Source organism: Drosophila persimilis, unplaced genomic scaffold (assembly GCF_003286085.1).
Source record: "Drosophila persimilis strain 14011-0111.01,24,50 unplaced genomic scaffold, DperRS2 tig00000000-arrow-pilon, whole genome shotgun sequence".
NCBI lineage: Eukaryota > Metazoa > Arthropoda > Insecta > Diptera > Drosophilidae > Drosophila > Drosophila persimilis.
In genome coordinates, this window is record NW_020825288.1 from 5,200,014 (window position 1) to 5,216,223 (window position 16,210).

The 16,210-nt window shown below is 45.4% G+C and overlaps 1 protein-coding gene across 1 annotated transcript; it reads right to left on the minus strand.

Moving 5' to 3' along the window:
• Positions 1 to 12,934: 12,934 nt before the first annotated feature.
• On the minus strand, positions 12,935 to 15,125 carry LOC6598751 (KAT8 regulatory NSL complex subunit 2). Its single transcript, XM_002023749.2, has 6 exons — positions 14,635 to 15,125; positions 14,381 to 14,573; positions 14,156 to 14,319; positions 13,694 to 14,094; positions 13,098 to 13,521; positions 12,935 to 12,999 (listed from the first exon to the last, which is right to left on the minus strand). Exons 1-5 carry the CDS (start codon positions 15,122 to 15,124, stop codon positions 13,111 to 13,113), a joined length of 1,659 nt encoding a protein of 552 aa, XP_002023785.2. The 5' UTR covers position 15,125; the 3' UTR covers positions 12,935 to 12,999; positions 13,098 to 13,110.
• Positions 15,126 to 16,210: the final 1,085 nt, after the last annotated feature.

A 16,210-nucleotide genomic window follows, 5' to 3' on the forward strand; every position in this document is an offset into this window, starting at 1 on the left:
CATGGCTCCTGGATGCCCGATCCCCTGCCCAAACACAGGAAGCGCATCGGGTCCAGGCTGGATAACGTTTGCAGGAAGCAAAGGGCAGAATATGATAAGCGCTTGACAAAAAGAGCAGTGCAGCAAACAGAGCAGGAAGTTTTCCCCAGCAAAATGGCGGAGCTTCGGGGCGGACTGTCTATAGAGTGTATATGCGTGTACGAGTATGTGGGCATGTGTGAGAGAGACATAAAGTCGAGTTTTTGGGGTAAAAGTATTTTTATGACCTCTGCTTGTTAGGCTTTATTGGTGCGCAAAAGCAATTAAAGAAGACATAAGGGGAGAACGGCCAAAAAAAAACGGCTTCGTAGGCACAATTCGAGAATAGAGTCGGGTGATATATACACGAGTTGAAAACCCCCCTGGCCATCATCTAGTACGCAAGATAGCAAGGGAGAGAAGGAGAGAAGGCAGTCCAGACCAAGCAAAATGGTAATTCAGCAGGAAAGTGTTTAAGAAGTAGAATAAATGACTTCCTCTTCCTGAGTTTATATTCCCTCTATGTGTTATTGGATCGCATTCATCATTAATTACATTTTCCAACTGTAATTGAATGCATTTTCAATGGTTATGCCATGGCAATCCAGCAGATTAGTAAGAGTGTTTGGGCATTGGAGCATGAGACTACCAAAAGTGGACTGAGTTCTGCTTTTTCCTAATTATAAAATCCATTGTATTTAGTAAATAGTATGCCATCAATTGAAAAGTCCTTACTGTCTACTAATAGCCATTACAATATCTTATCCCTTTTCTATGAATAACCCATAACCAAAACTTGTTTTTGCGCTTACAATATTCAAAGAGTAAAGTAAACGATTATTTCCTTTTACAAAAAAGGACTTTGTAAGAAACAAATCGGAAAAATATAGAGGAAAGTTAATTTCCAATTTAAATTCTCTTCACGAAACCTTGATGCAGCAAAAATGAAATGGTGACTGGCAATCCCATTAACTATTGATTGGTGCTAGATATACTATACGTATACGTATCCCTTCCACCATTATATCCGCTTTTCAATTACACTTTAAGCACCATCACATATTCAATTACTCGATTTTATATTTAAATTTTCCAGCCAGAAGCGTCGACAGCATTCGCTGAAAGTTTTGTTGTCGGAGAAAACAAAATAATATCGATTATTAGCACCTATCCGGCTAACGCGGCTGTCAGCTCCAGTTTTTCCTCTCAACGCCCCCCTACCCCAAACTTTGGCTTTGGCAAACAAACAAAAACGGCAGGAGCAGCAAAAGCAGCCCAGCCCAGCACTGAGAGATGTACGTAAGCCAAAAACGGCAGGCGGCTAAGGCACCCAAGCAGTAGAGCAGACTATCAGCAAAGCTGAGGAGCAACCAGCGAGCCCGGGAGATAGGGTGTCAGGGAACCGAGCATTGAGGCGGACAGAGAAGAGCAAACAAACAAAGCTCCCTGGAAACGGCAGGAGAGTACAGGGAAGGGGGGGGAGGTGGCCATAGCGAATTTCGTTAGCCCAATTAAAGCAATTTTGCCAGCTCAACTATTGGCAGGAGGTGGAGCGATGGCGAGAGCGAGGTGTGTGGGGGACTGCCGGATATTATGGCCAGACAAAACATAAACCTTTCTTCTGTGCGGGTCGAGCGGGTGCGGGTACACATTTGGCATTTCATTAACAAGTATTTCGGGGCCATTGGGCTCATTAGAAATGCCAATCTAGATGGTAAGTAACTGCGATGATGACCATGTCAATTTGGGGGATTAGTGACGCCATGGCAACGCTAAGAGGCTTAAAGTCTGAACCCTCCAAAAAGCGGGGCACAAACACACAAATAGAACCCAAGGCAGAAGAACAAGAGGGATCAGGATGAATTACGTTCCCCTTGAAGCTGAGTGGGGTTTCCATAATATGTATATTCCATATCGATTTACAGCAGTCAGCAACACTTCAGCTTGAGCCGTGGCTTATGAATTTTCAATTGCAAAGTTGAAGGAAAACAATTGCACTTTTCAGTGGAGGAACAACAGAAGCCAGGATGAAGAGCAGCCGATTCCCATACCATTCCCGTTCTATGGCTTATGCATTTTCAATTGCAGAGTTTATTGTTTACACGCAATCGGCTATGTAATGAAAAACACGACATACAATCAGCGGAGGTGGCGCTGCGGGATGGAAAGAAAAGGTGCAGGAGAAGCCATAAATTCTGTTTGCCAAGCAATTGCCCGGGCTGTTATGATTTATGCGGCTGCTCGGCAAAAGACAAATGGCTAAGTAATTGAATTACGAGACCCAACAAAAGATGACAATTCTGCTGAGTAAGCTCGAGCACTTATGCAAATTAGGCCCGAGTATGACCAGACACAAATGCTGCCCCTACTGCTGCTGCTGCTGATAAGAAGGCCCTTGGAATTGGAAAAGCACTATTGATCGCAAGTGCAACATGGCTGGAAGGTGGCCAAAAGTCAGCTTAGCGGCATCAATAGGACACCCAGCCTCCTCGTTAGAGTCAGGGCGGGGTCTGGGTCGTGGCAACAATTGAAAATGCAAGCTCAGAGTTCGCCAGCGGGCAGTCTGCTATGGACCGACGCGGAAAGTGAAACGGAACGGCAATGGAAACGGAAACGCAAAGCACCACGAACCCAGAAGATGGGGCAGGAATGGAGTCATGAGCATTATTTGTGCCAAATTACCTTTAACGAGGTGACTAGCTGGCGGTCCTGTTGCATTACCATTACCGCAATAAACTGTAGCCGCCTCCTCCTCCTCCTCCGTTTCGGCTTCGGCCTCGGCGTCAGCCTCAGTTGAGGAGAGCGCCAAGTTGCCAGCAAAATTGCACTTGACTCGAATGCCAATTACATGGCGCTGCAGATGTCAGCGGCAGGCAGACTCGATGGCTTCCTGGATGACTGGTTGGATGTCGGGTGGCCTGGCTGCCGAGACGATAAGGACATTGGGGGTGACACAGCAGCAGCAGCAGCAGATGCCGTGGCCGTGGCCGTGGTTAGGGCCCTGGGCCCTGTGCCCTGGGCTCGAATGGAATTGCCACAAAGTGGATTAAATATGAATAAAAGATATTTGAGTAAATTGCATTACCCACAAATTTTCCCCCAGGGCCAGGGGGGGCAATAGTCTCTCGCATTTCACAGAGGTTAGACTGTATTAACTCACTGCATTAACCCGGCCAAGAACGAAGCAGCAGCAGGAGCCTCTCCAAGATTGCTTTGACATTTCTGATTTCTCCACAGAAAATAATGGCCAAACTGTGGCCGAGAAAATTTCAAACATCTCCATCCCGAGAAAAAGTTAATATTTAATCTGTTCAGCGGAAAGAGTGGCTAAAGTTTTAATTAGGAGACGCATTTTATGTCCGCGGATAAGCTAAAAAACATAAAATTTCAGTTTCACTTTTAATTAAATTCTTTGTTTAACTAAAACGAATGCAAAAAGTGCGGAAAAATACCATTTGGAGCAGAGTAGAGTGTAACCGCAGAACCCGTGCAACGCACACACACACACACACACGCACACATGTGCTTATAAAGGGGCATGTGTGATTGCAAATGTGTGAGTCGCTTGTAATTAAATTCCCTGGCCGCGATATTTGTTTCAGCAGGGATGTATCCAGCCGCGCAATCCCCCCTCATCCCTGCCGTTTTACTGAGCATTCACCGAATGTCCGAGCAGTGTGGAACTTCCTTTCAGGATGGCCAGTGCAACAGGATATGCCGGGGTAATTCGATTACGCTGTGGCAGACCCACAAATGTGAGTGTATGTCTGTGTATCAGAGCTACATATGTGCTTTTCTCTTTTTTCTTACGGCGTTCATACGATTTGTGCCGGAAAAAAAAGAGAAATTATGAAAAGAATCCTTCCATTGACAAAGGAATGACCATCATCTATGGTTCGCTTCAAAAGGAGTTATTAATTAGTAATTGCGCTTAAATTCCTGCTTAATCAGCAGTCGTAATGCTTTTTCAGTGTTTGCCTGAGTTCTATCAAATGGGACGTGTCAATATTAATTATCCGGAATACGAGTGCGGAGAGTACGAGTGGCCACCTCTCAGGACAAACGTCGGTCTCAATTAGGAGTACTTTGAGCAGGGAAACTTCGATAGGAGTGAAATGATTGATTTACCCAGGGACTAAACTCGGTTTGCATTCGAGTATTATAAAGAAGCATTTTTCATGTAAATGCAGGAGCGAGTAGCTAACCCTTTCATTACAAACTTTCGCAGCTCTCTCTCTGCAGCCAGCAAGAGCAATCACAGTTTCCATCAAACCTATCCCACACAAAAATGGGAGAAACAGATATATGTACATTCATACATATATACGTAAAATAAACTTTGGCAACAGCAACAAACTCCTTTCCGGCTCAGCTCTAAATAAGTTGGCAACAGTTAAAGCACGATCCAGACACAGCACTTGCCGGGGTTATATATTTCTGTGGCCACTATCGAGTGCCGCAGACATGAAATTTTCACAAAGTAGCAAACTTTATGCCGACGCCCGACGCCCGACGCCCGATGCCGTTGCTACCGCCGCACAATTTTGCCACACAGATACACTCCAACAAACACACGGGGCACACGGATACTACAGTCACACAATTGAGTTTTAGCCAAAAAAGAAAAAAAGAAGGAGGCGACTAACTGGAACTTTTTTGTCCGCCTCTCTTCTGCTTCGCGTCTCTCCACTTTTTTTTCTCTCTCTTTTTCTGTGTTGTGTATTTCTATATTTATGGAACTTTTTCAATTTGGAACTAAAGTTTGCTTTTTTCGGTTAAATTTTTATTCATAACAAAGCAAAGCGTGGCCGTAGGAAAAACCAACAAATTTAATGGCAACGCAAATGCAGTCTGGGGCAAAAAACAGCAACAAAAAAATGGGAAATGCGTTCGAGGCAATTGCCAAAATGGTCGCACTCGGCCGCAATAAATTCGCGCTGTGATATATTTTCGTTATTAAAAACTAATTTACATTGTGTAAACGGGCAGAAGAGAACTGTGGGACTTATGAGGGGTGCACACAAAAATAAATGCCCAATACTAGTATGCAAAAAAGTTAATCACCCACGGGGTTTCCTCAGCGAACAAAATACTTAATTGATTTTGCGGTACACGAGGCGTATGCGTTATTAATTAATTGTTAACTCAAGCTGGAAGCGATGGACGGTGAGACAGCTGCAGATTTCGCTGCAACTGTTGCACCAATATGTGGCAGCAGCAGCAGCAAATTGAAATTGAAATTTTAATGAGTCTCACAGCAGCTGGCAGGCAGGCAGGCAGGCAGGCAGGCTCTGAAAGAAATAGCCAGTGGGTCAATGACTCGACCGTTTCTGCTCTTTGAATGCTCCTGTTGGAAGACACATTCCATGGGCAATAAATTAATGTTTATGGCCAGACTCATTATGCCGCAATCACGTCGCATTGTCCTGTCACGGGGCCACATAAAGCTGTTGCCTAGCAGTGCCCGTCGTAATAGTCACGGCAGCATTTTTAATCAGCCACTTTATATAATGCGCTGTGCATTTAAATGCTCTTAAAAGGGGGCAGGGGCTGGGCAGTCTGGCCTTCTTTCATCTGTCTGGTCGCATTCCAGGCCTTCGCAGGCTGTCTGAGCTTAATGCAATGGAATCAAGCCGCTTAATTGATAGCAATTTAAACAAAATCCGAATTGTGTTCGATTTTATGTCTCATGCCTTTGGGCTTTCGCTGTGTAAAATGCATAAAGTTGTATAAATAACATTACGTAATGGTTAATTCATAAGCTCCTGTTCGGTCGACCCTTGGTAATCGCTTCAGTGATTTTCATTAGCTGCAATCCGAACACATCTATTAAGCCCCGAAAACACTTGTCGTTGTTTAGTTCTCCCTTCCTCTGCCTGTGGGGCTGCCTGTCAGCTGCCAGGACAACGCATTCATTCGATGATATGAGAGCACTAATTTGGCAGCCTTCTGTGTGCGTTGAACGGCGGTAAAGTGCTTATCGATTGTCCGACTCCCATAATCACACAAGAATGATCGCCGCCATTTTGCTTTGTCCGTGAATGTGCGTCTGTGTGAGCTCACACGCATTAGTACAAATATTACGTGGGTCTCTGCGTTGTGTGTGTGAGTGTACTTTGGGGCAATTACTGCACCAATTAAGCCGCACTTGGACTCGCTTAAGTTATCAGTTCACATTTCAATTATGAGCAGGTGGCAGACTTGATTCTAAACCCGAGCTTGTGCCTTGTTCGCTTTTAATGAGGAAAGGCTTAATGACAAATATCAGTCATAGTCATGCTCTTGTGCACTATCTGGTGCGTGATTTCCATTCAATTTCTGCCTAACTAACAGGGACTGAACGGTGACTGGCGAATGACTTCACATCCTTGGGCCTGTCTAAGACAAACTCAGCCATGCAAAAGCGTAACATTAAAAGCAATTTACCATTGTGAAAATCCTGGTTTAAATGCCAGCAGCAGGAGAGTGGGTGCCCCTGTCTATCTCTCGTTGCCTCTGCCTCTGCCTCTGAATGTGTGAGCTTCAGAAGATGAAAGAAGAGAGATTCAGCTTCTGCTGCCTCGCATTTGTATGTTAATGTTAATGGGGATTCAGATTTGAATGCGAATGCTTTGTGTGTAATAAAATCTCATCCTTTTTTAAGTGTTAACATTACAGAATTCAAGCTTTTTGTTTGAGATCAGGGCCCCGAGGACCTCTTTACGCCTGGTTGGACCCTTAATTTGTTGCTCGCCTCCTTTGAAAGGATGCCAAAGCCTTACGTGCACACGCATTCTCGGGAGCGCCCCGAAATTCCGCTTCATTAGAGACCAACTACGGGGCTAAACATATGCAAAGCGCGAACTTAGAGTCTGCCTCTATTTTACATTATTTATTTTCAATTTCACGAGCGACAGCCGCACAAACAGAATGGCCCGCAGGCACATTCCACATTCCACAAACCATCCCAGTATCCGCACGCACACGGTGCGTATGCGTGATGGCTGGAGTTGCGTGCATTTGAAATGCAAAATAGTTTTGTATGCCACAAAAATGGCTGCCAGTCGGCAGTGGCAGCGGCAGCGGTTGCCTGTTAGCTGCTAGCTGCTAGCTGTTGGCTGTTGCCTCATTTGCATGCATGATGTTCGCGCCTTGATGAGGCCCCCCGGCCATAGGCGAGCGCCTGACGTGGCACACGGCCTGGACCATGCCGCCACCTGACGGGGCATTGATGATAAAAGCATTTTAGAGCGAATTTAAATAATTAATAGCCAAGTGAAATTTCGCGCTTAAATTTTAACAGAATCTGCCGCGGAGTACCTTTTCTCTTTCAATTTAATTTGACGGCTTGTGGCTTGGCGTCTTCAAATATAACTCAAGGACATTTAATTTTTATTTCCATTCCGTCCATCCCCTGGCTCAAGCTTGTTGGGACAATGTTTTTACAAATGTTTTAATAATTACCGCACTTAAATTTAAACTCTTTCCGCAGCCGTCAGCCGAGTCCTTCCCTGCCCCAAGTGGCCCCGCATCCAGTTGTCTCGCTCGGGCACAATCCTTCCGCCAGGAGAAAGCTGTACAAAGTAGCATTTTGGGGTTAACTTCAAGTTAACAGCATTAACAACAACAACGGCAACGGGGGAGGGTGGAGTGGTGGGAATGCTAGAAACACAAACACAAAGGGGCAGAAACAAGAGCGAAGGCAAAAGGGCTTTAAAACTTTCTTAATGTGCAAAAGTTTTCTGGGCTTTGCACTAAAGAAGAAAACAAAGAGCAGGACAAAACAAAAAAATAGAAGAAACAATGAAAACAAGTAAACAATAATTGCAATTTTATTTTATTTTCGCTTAAAAGCGAACGCATTAAGGGGCGTGGAAACTTTAAGGACCAAGTCGTTCCCCAAGTCGTTCCCCTCCCGGTCCCGAGCTAAGGGGCCTGTCTACCCGACATCCTGCCATATGGCCGCCTGCTTGACAAACAGCTGCGTTTGTCATGTGTTAGCCTGTGAGCAATATTTCCTGCCAGACGCCAAATAAAAATCCCCAAACTTATGGCGCTGACATTGCCTGCTACTGCCACTGCCACTGCCACTAGTCCTAGCCCTTCGGCTGGTTCCTAGTCCTCGTCCTTCTGCTGGCTGTGGCCCTTATCGAAGGCAGTCTGGAGCTGAAACATTTCATGCATAGTCCTGGGAATTAACAGCACATTGAAGCGTTGCTTTTTCTTACTTTTTTGTTGGCCCGTTCAATGGCCAGGGCCAGACATGTGCAGCATGTATGCATGCAAACGATGCTTCGGAGACATTGCGACGTTGATAAGTTTGCATATAAATTGTGACACATGCTCCCTGGCAACCAGAACATACTTTAAACCGAACTTGATGGGAAACAGCCAAGACGATGGCGCCGGAAGAGACCGAAGACAACGTTATTTATGTTCGGGGCAAAACTATTAGCTGAGATTTTGATTAAATTTCTAAATACCCGGACAAGAGGATAAGGAAACTTCATGCCATGTTCTCGGCCAACTGGCGGGAAAACTTGAGTTCATATTGGACCCGGGACTCTGTTGCGTATGAGTAATGCATGCCCAAACAGAAATGTCAAAGGCTCTGAACTTTGCCACACATTCACAGCCCTCAGACCGACCGGCAAACAGGCAGACAAACGACAGAGACAAACAGACACGCCCAGCTCCCAACTCCCAGTACCCCGAAAAGACCCCAAAGACCGCCTCCTGCCATCGTAGCTGCCTGGCTGGTGCTGCTGCTGATGCTGCCACTGAAGCTGCTGTGACATGCCCCAAAGTCCTCCCAAGTGTCTGCTGTGTCGCATTGAATTTATTGGAATTTTTGTTCTGCTTTTGAGCCAGGGCTAGCCTCCGGACCGGGCCAAAAAATATTGTATCTCCGTTGTCTTTGCCACTAGACGGCGAACAATTTCGTTAATGTTTCGCTGGCTTGTGGTTGACAGCGGTCTGCCGGTCAGCGGCTGTGGAATCCTCAAGTTCGGAAAAACCTAAATATTAGATGAGATTTAGTTTTCTATTACGTTGAGGTTTAAGGAGGGTCAGTGGCAGTAGCAGTTTCAGTGCTGCTGTTCAGTCATTTTCAGGCCATAAGCTCCATGTTTTATTTATTCTGTGGGATTGTGTGCAGCTCAATGGGTTGATTGCCAGCCAAAAGCAACAAGAAAATATTGCAGAATTGAGGTAAAATCAAGTATAAATCCTGTTCGTACTGGAGTGCCCAAGTGCATGATATAAGGAACAAAATCAGCTAGTAAAATGCCTTAAAACAATATGCAAATTTTCATATTGATAATTAACTGCTTTTGATAGCCATAGCCCTTAGCTATTCCTGCTATAAAGACCCATTCATGACCTATTCCCCACAACTTTTTGTTGGCTCTTTTGTTTCAATGGCCAAATAAATAAATATCGATTATGGCCCGGTCAGGTGGCCAAAGTGTAAGCAACATTTTGGCCGCTTTCAACAGACAATGGGCCCCCTGGCGCAGAGCTGTCAGCTGGCGTGTTTAAAAACTTTGCCCAGGACCAAGCCGAACCGGCCTGAGTCCCCAGGCGATTGGCCTCCATAGAAGCTGATCTGCTAAGCCATTGGAGCCTGAGAGAGAGGGGGAGCTGGGGCTAGAGCTGGAAGGCAGAGATAGCAGTGGCTCCATGATAAGACTAATGCCGCCCGCTTGGCTAATTGAAAAAGTTGCATTCCTCCTGTTGTTTGGGCCGTGTTTAGTCAGTGGAAAACGAGAAATTGTTGCTAAAAAAAAACGAGAACAAAAATTGTTATTATTACGGATCCTGGGCAGGAGAGGAGGCACACAATTGTGGTCCAGTTTTTGGGGGGAGGCTCTTGACCAGGTCGGCATTTGCATAATAAGCCCTGTGAATGGAACTGTGACTGCGACTTTGGCTACGGCTCCTGTTACGGTTATTGTTACAGAACAGAACAGAACAGAACAGTTACAGACGGAGAGTTCCTCTTACGGTGCACGGTGGCCGGTGCCCAGCGGCGCATGAAATTGTTGTCTGCCTTCAGGTTGGGCTTAAAAATTAGAAAGGAGATGGCGGAACAGAGAGACCCATGGGCTATTCTAGGACCGGAGCCAAAGCGGAAAGCATAAATTCTCGTACGATATGAGAACAGCCAGCAAACATCCGCACATAAATAAATCATAAATATTAAATGAAAATGAAAAATGTGCAGCTACAGCAGCAGCAGGAGCAGAAGCAGGAGCAGAAGCAGCAGGAGGGATGAGCAGGGAGCAGGGTGTATTAGGGCGTGGAAGGAAGCGCACAGAACCTGTCAGCGAGTGCCTGGGCAGGGAATAATGCAGGAGCCAACAATGCATCCGACGATCGCATGATTAGCGGCAGTCCAGAGCCACAGCTAGAGCCAGCGCAAGAGCCACTTGTCCAATGACTCACCCGAAGGAGAGGCAGAAGCAGAAGCAGCAGCAGCAGCACCAGACGCACACCCAGACCCAAGCAAACCATGTGCTTGGGCCCCAGGCAACGCACGATATTCTCACAATGCAGAAAATTACTAAATTCGATATGCAATTTATAAACCCAGAGACCGTCTGACGGACCGACCGACCGACCGACCGACCTGCTCTCCCCCACAGGGCGCCTGCCTGGGCTCCTCTGGTCTCGGACTTTGTCTGGCTTTTTTGGCAGCATTGCTGAAAACGATTTGGTAAGTACTGTTTGTTGATACCCAGCCAAGGCTTAAGTGTACCCAGAAGCGAAAGCAACAAAATCCTGGCAAAAATACTCTGCTTTAATGCGCTTTGCCAGCCAGACTCTTGGCTGGATTTGGAGATGGAGATGAGATGAGGAGTAGGGAAGCGGACGCTGCCTTGTTATTCGAAGACGTTTGAGCTGCAACTGAGGCTAAGAAGCAAAAACTATATTAATTTTCCATTTCACTTTAAGGTTCTTTTTCCCCCGTTGGCTTATAAACTTGCTTGCTACAAAAACCCAAAAAGAATTCCCTTTCAATTCGCATCTGCTTGTTGTTCTTTGTTGCCTGATTCAGTCTAATGCAGTACGTACTACTATAACCAAGGTGATTTGCATATATACGTAGAACTAGTACAAAGAGAATGGCTGATGAAGAGCCAGATACTTCTTTAACTCTTGATTAAGCACCTTAACTCCTGGTCTTCTTCTGAGCTTTGGACAATGTTTTATTGCCGCAACCTCAACGCAGCGCAGTCAATTATTTATTATGCAAAGCCATCAGAGCTCAGGCCAACAAATTCTGGCCCAGAACCATTAAAGTTCTGAAACAAAACCCCCACCCACACACACTCGCTTTCCCTCTCTCTCTCGTCACGCAGGGTCCAGATGATTTAAAAAGCGTTAACATATTTTGGGACGCTTACTTGGCGGCGGGTCACAGCCGCAGACACACGCAGCTGGCTGAAATAATCATTAATCATTTCTTAACGTGGCCAGAACGAAACGACGGTGGCGCGCCAGAAAGTTTTCACTCCTCGCCAGGTCGTCGTCGGGTCATAGTCATAAGGCATTAACTTGCCGGGCACTTGTACAGGAGCCACCTCGTGTGGCTCGGAGTCAGAGTCAGAGCCAGAGCCAGAGCCAGGGCTAGAGTGATATTATCAAGTTGATGCCACACCCTCGGCCCCCGCACCCGCAGCCACCTTGTGGGGGGCGTTGGGCAACCGCGACAAATTTGAAAAATTGCTCAAAGTTTTAGTGCCCCATCTTCGTTCTCCACGGCACTCGCATGACATACGAGCTGAAATAAATATTTTTCCCCCTGGCATGTTACAAATGTTTCGAGTCGGATGAAAAGTTTGCCTCATTGTGAGAAAATTTAAGAGCTCCCACCCGTCCCTCAGTCCTCCCGGGGAAGCTTTCCTCTTCTGTGTGCAACTGTTACGAGTATTTCAAAATTTAAACAGCCCAGCAACGGCCTTACGGAATTACTCGACAATTTTATGGCTGCTGTGCATAAAATACGTATGACGCTGCAGGTTTACCGGGCCACACCAGACCGTACCCCCGACCATGCCCCAAGACCCGACTTCCATCAGCTGTTTGCCGGCTCCGGCTGCTGCCCCCGGTGCGTGTCCGTCTGGAGATGGTGGATGCGGTGGTGGAACGGAGCCGAGTGCCAAGTGTCTGGGAAGTGTAAATCGGCTTTGTCGCCGCTTGTTGTGTGCACGATGTAAACACAAACTGAATAATACTGGTTACTGGCTATAGAAAGAGACTCTTGTTCTTGGTCGCCCTCTCTCAAAACCATCCAAATCTCTCCAGCATCCGGTTCTCTCCGATGGTATAAGAGATTACCATTCTCTGTCCGCGACGCATGCGCAGATCTCTGACAAGAAAGAGCTCCGCTCCCCAGCGAATGTTTTCTTTATTGTATGGGAATTATTTCTGAAATCTGTTTGTGGTTGACTTTGCTTCATGTGCGTGTTGCCAACTAAGGCAAACGCTATATGTAACAAGATTAGGCAAAGTATTTGTATTTTATAGAATACAAAAAGCTCTGCTGAGCCAACAGAGAATAGAGTAGAGAATAAATTAGAATTGGAAAAATATACCGTGATTAAAGGGTATTGAAAATGTTTGCCATTCCACAAGATACTTGTGTCATTAGAAAGGTTTGAGGTCGATCATTTTCACGTATCCCAAAGTATTCTTCCGGAATATTATAGGAACAGGCTTACATCTAAAAGAAGTACCGCCTTCAGTGGCTTAAATGTTAACATACATTTTATATATTCCATTTCAAGGGCTTAGAAGTACATATGTATATGTGTGGATCTGTAGTATTTGGTGTGAACAAAGTCTTGTATGTTGTCTTGTTATGTTTTTTGTTCGCACAGATTTACAAAATGTCATTTGCCTTGAAGATCCTTTTTTGATTGTCTGTACATGTGCGGCAAGATCCTTGAGAAGTTGATCGGCAGTCTGTTTCTGTATAAGGCCGGCGTCTCCAGATTTCTGTGAAAGACATATACATATTATAAATATTTGTTAATAAGAGAAAACTATGAACAAAAGATAACATTCTATAGATGATTGTGATTAGAAGTAATTACATGCATGGTTACTTTATAAGTCGTTCATTGTGGACTCAAACCAAGGGGCACTTTCGATGCCCTCGAGCATTTTCATAATATCACTGAGACTGTTGTTGGCTTCACCAACAGTTGATAGAATTACGGACTGGTCTAAATCCTGTCCAATTGCGATATTGCCTTGATCAGTAGCTTCTGTATCTTGACTGACATTTTCAAGACCTACGGTTACTTCATTACCCACATCAAGAAACTCATTGGCTATAAAGTTTGAAAGTCCTGATAGCGTATCGACATCATAGTCAAATGCAGCAGACGAGGTATCCGTGATATTTTGACCCGCTGGGGTCGGTTCAGTCCACGTCTGATTAAGTACAAAACGATCGACAGTGGAACGTGGGGCAAAAATACTTTCTGCTGGTGCATTAATCGGTGGCTCATAGAACTGAGGGATAATAGGTGGGTAATTTATTCAGGTTCAATCACAGCAGTACATGCAAACACTAATAATTGTCTACAAAGTCTATAGACTCAAGCTAAGGCGTATGAATAAAAAAACACTGGTTTTAAGTTGTTTTTGTTGTGTGGCTTAACAGTTGATGACATATTCGGCTCACCTTTTGCTTATACTGCTTCCTAGGCGGCTCCAGGGACCTATGTAGCTCACATGTCTCGTTCCCCAGGTCCCAGACAGGATCCTGGCAGACATTGCCGTTGCGTTCCTCACCGCAATCGCGGAATATCATCTGGCGTCTATCCGATAGAATATGCCTGCGGCAGTGCTTGGTGGACTGTATCGCTGGCAGTCCACACTGATGGCCGTACAAATTGAAAATGCACTTTGAGACGTAGAAAGTCTTGCGCACGTAGTCGTGCTTGGACTGGTCGCGTTTCTCTCTGTATCTCTTGTAGAAATACGCCTCTTTACCCTGGCGACGATGATAGCTGTTGAGAGCCCTCAGCTTTTGGTAGAGCTTCAGCTCGTGCGGTGATTTCTTAGCCTGATCCAAAATGCTGCCTGCAAATATAAATACAACTGTGAGTTCTCGTGGCAGACGCGTGAAGTGTTTGAACTGCACAGTAGGTTTCCTGTTCTTTGCGTAAGTCAATTAAGTACTGGCGCCGTCGCTTCCTCATGTGGCGTGCCAAAAACTTGAGCTCCTCGCCGTACAGAGTCTGAAGTTTCTCCACTTTTCTTAGAGTGTTCTTCACGGCCTCGGGACGAGTGTAGACGCCGCCGTGTCTGCAGACAAAGAATAAGGTTTAAGGGACATCACAACGATTGGGGTGAGTAGCGATCTTACTTTAGAGGATCATCGTAGTCGGAGTCGATGCTTTCATAATCAGACTCATCAAATTCGACATCTGGTAGGGTGTTCCGTGCACAAGGCGGGTCCTCATCATCGCTCGAAATATCGGATGCATATTCCATAATGCGCTTGCGTGAAACCACCGCTCCTGCAACATTCTCCACACTGTTGCGATATTCTTGGGGCACTGTAAGGAACATTAAAACTAGGTTTAGAGCACGCAATGGCGTGAATATAATTGTACGTACGAAAAGGCGTCACTTGCGGTGACACAACATCAATCACATCATCGTCTTCATCTTTATTGTCCACGGGCTTCGGAGCCTCGGGCTCCTTCACATTCAAGTGATGAGCAAGACTATTGAGCAACGTCTCATTGGTCTCTACGCCAGACCGAAAACAGCCCAAGGTCATCCGAGCCTTGCGCATCTGAAGCTGACGATTGTGCTCAAAGCAAAGTGGCGTCAGTATCTCCTTCTTCCTGGCATCATACTTGGGCACCGCGTTTATGCACTGCCGTCTGTTCAAGTACTCGAACGCGCACCGACGGAAGGGAGCAAGTGGATCCCAAAGAATGTGGCGAATGCAAAACTTGTACCCTTCAATGCGCACCAAGCTGCACTTGTATGTCGGGTTGGCGCAGTACCTGGCTTTGGTCAACTCCTTGTGGATCTGGTCGCGCAGCTGCTCCTCCTTTTCCGGGCTGCATTTGCCATTGAATCGCGAATGTTTGGGCATTTTACTTAGAGATAAGTCAGACATTTTTTTTTTCGTTACCGGCTTTTCACTGAAAAAACTAAATATACTTCGGAGAAAAAATTGACACTTGCCAGAGATGAACTTACAGCGATATAAAATGTATCGATGTATCGATATAAGTATTGCGAATTGGAACATATGTTGCGATTTGGGACAATGGAATATGAACGCTGAAGCAATGAAGCAGAATAAGCTTTTACATTGGCAGACGATATTTGAGAGAATTATGGAAATCAACCACACTATGGAAAACGGCAGGAATTTGGACAACACAATTGGTAAAAAAATGTATCGATATAAGTATTATTATGCTATCCGTGATATAAGTATTATTAAAAATGTAATTACAAATTTGCTTCGAGTTGGAACAGTGGAATATGAAATTGATTCTTATCGAGCGAATCTTTGAAAATGTTTATATTGCATAGATTTTAGGCATTCACGCATCTGAAGTAACGATTTCCGCCATAAAGAATAAGTTTTACACCCATCACGAGATCCCAGCGATCCTTCACCTTCTCAAAAATGCTATCCACACCATCAAAGTTTACTTTTTCCACTGAATCCTCCAGCTGGCCTCGCTGATCTCCCTATTGAGCAGAGCACTTCGCTTGGCTTGGCTAAGAGGCAGCAACAACAATAGGGTGCTGGAAACTTCTTGGCCAAACATCAAATTCACAGCCGATTTTTGTCATTAGAGCAACACAAAACTTTGAAAGGAAGCTCTTCAGGCTACAGCCCCGCCTCCCTCAATCCTCAGAGACCCCCGACATCGCCAGAGGCACAGCAACTGTCACTTGGGCCGTGGCGCGTTTTTAATGGTCAAAAGTTTTATGTTTATTGTTTATGCGTTGAAGCAAAAATTTTCATGAACTTTTCATTGTTCCGGTTTGCTGGAGGAAAACTTTTAGCATACAATGCACTTTAATTTCGCTGCCCCTCCAGCAGCAACAGAAGCAGCAGCAGTCCCTGTTGCCTGTTCCCTGTTCCCTGTTACCAGTTCCTGCCAAAGAAATGCTTTGGAAACAATGCGATGGCAAATGTTGCAGCAAAAGTTTATGCGCC

Coding starts and splice junctions, on each gene's coding strand:
- LOC6598751 (XM_002023749.2), bottom strand. CDS start 15,124: ATGCCCAAACATTCGCGATTCAATGGCAAATGCAGCCCGGAAAAGGAG. Junction 14,320..14,380: donor GACTACGATGATCCTCTAAA/GTAAGATCGCTA, acceptor CTTTGTCTGCAG/ACACGGCGGCGTCTACACTC. Junction 13,522..13,693: donor GGAAGCAGTATAAGCAAAAG/GTGAGCCGAATA, acceptor ATTATCCCTCAG/TTCTATGAGCCACCGATTAA.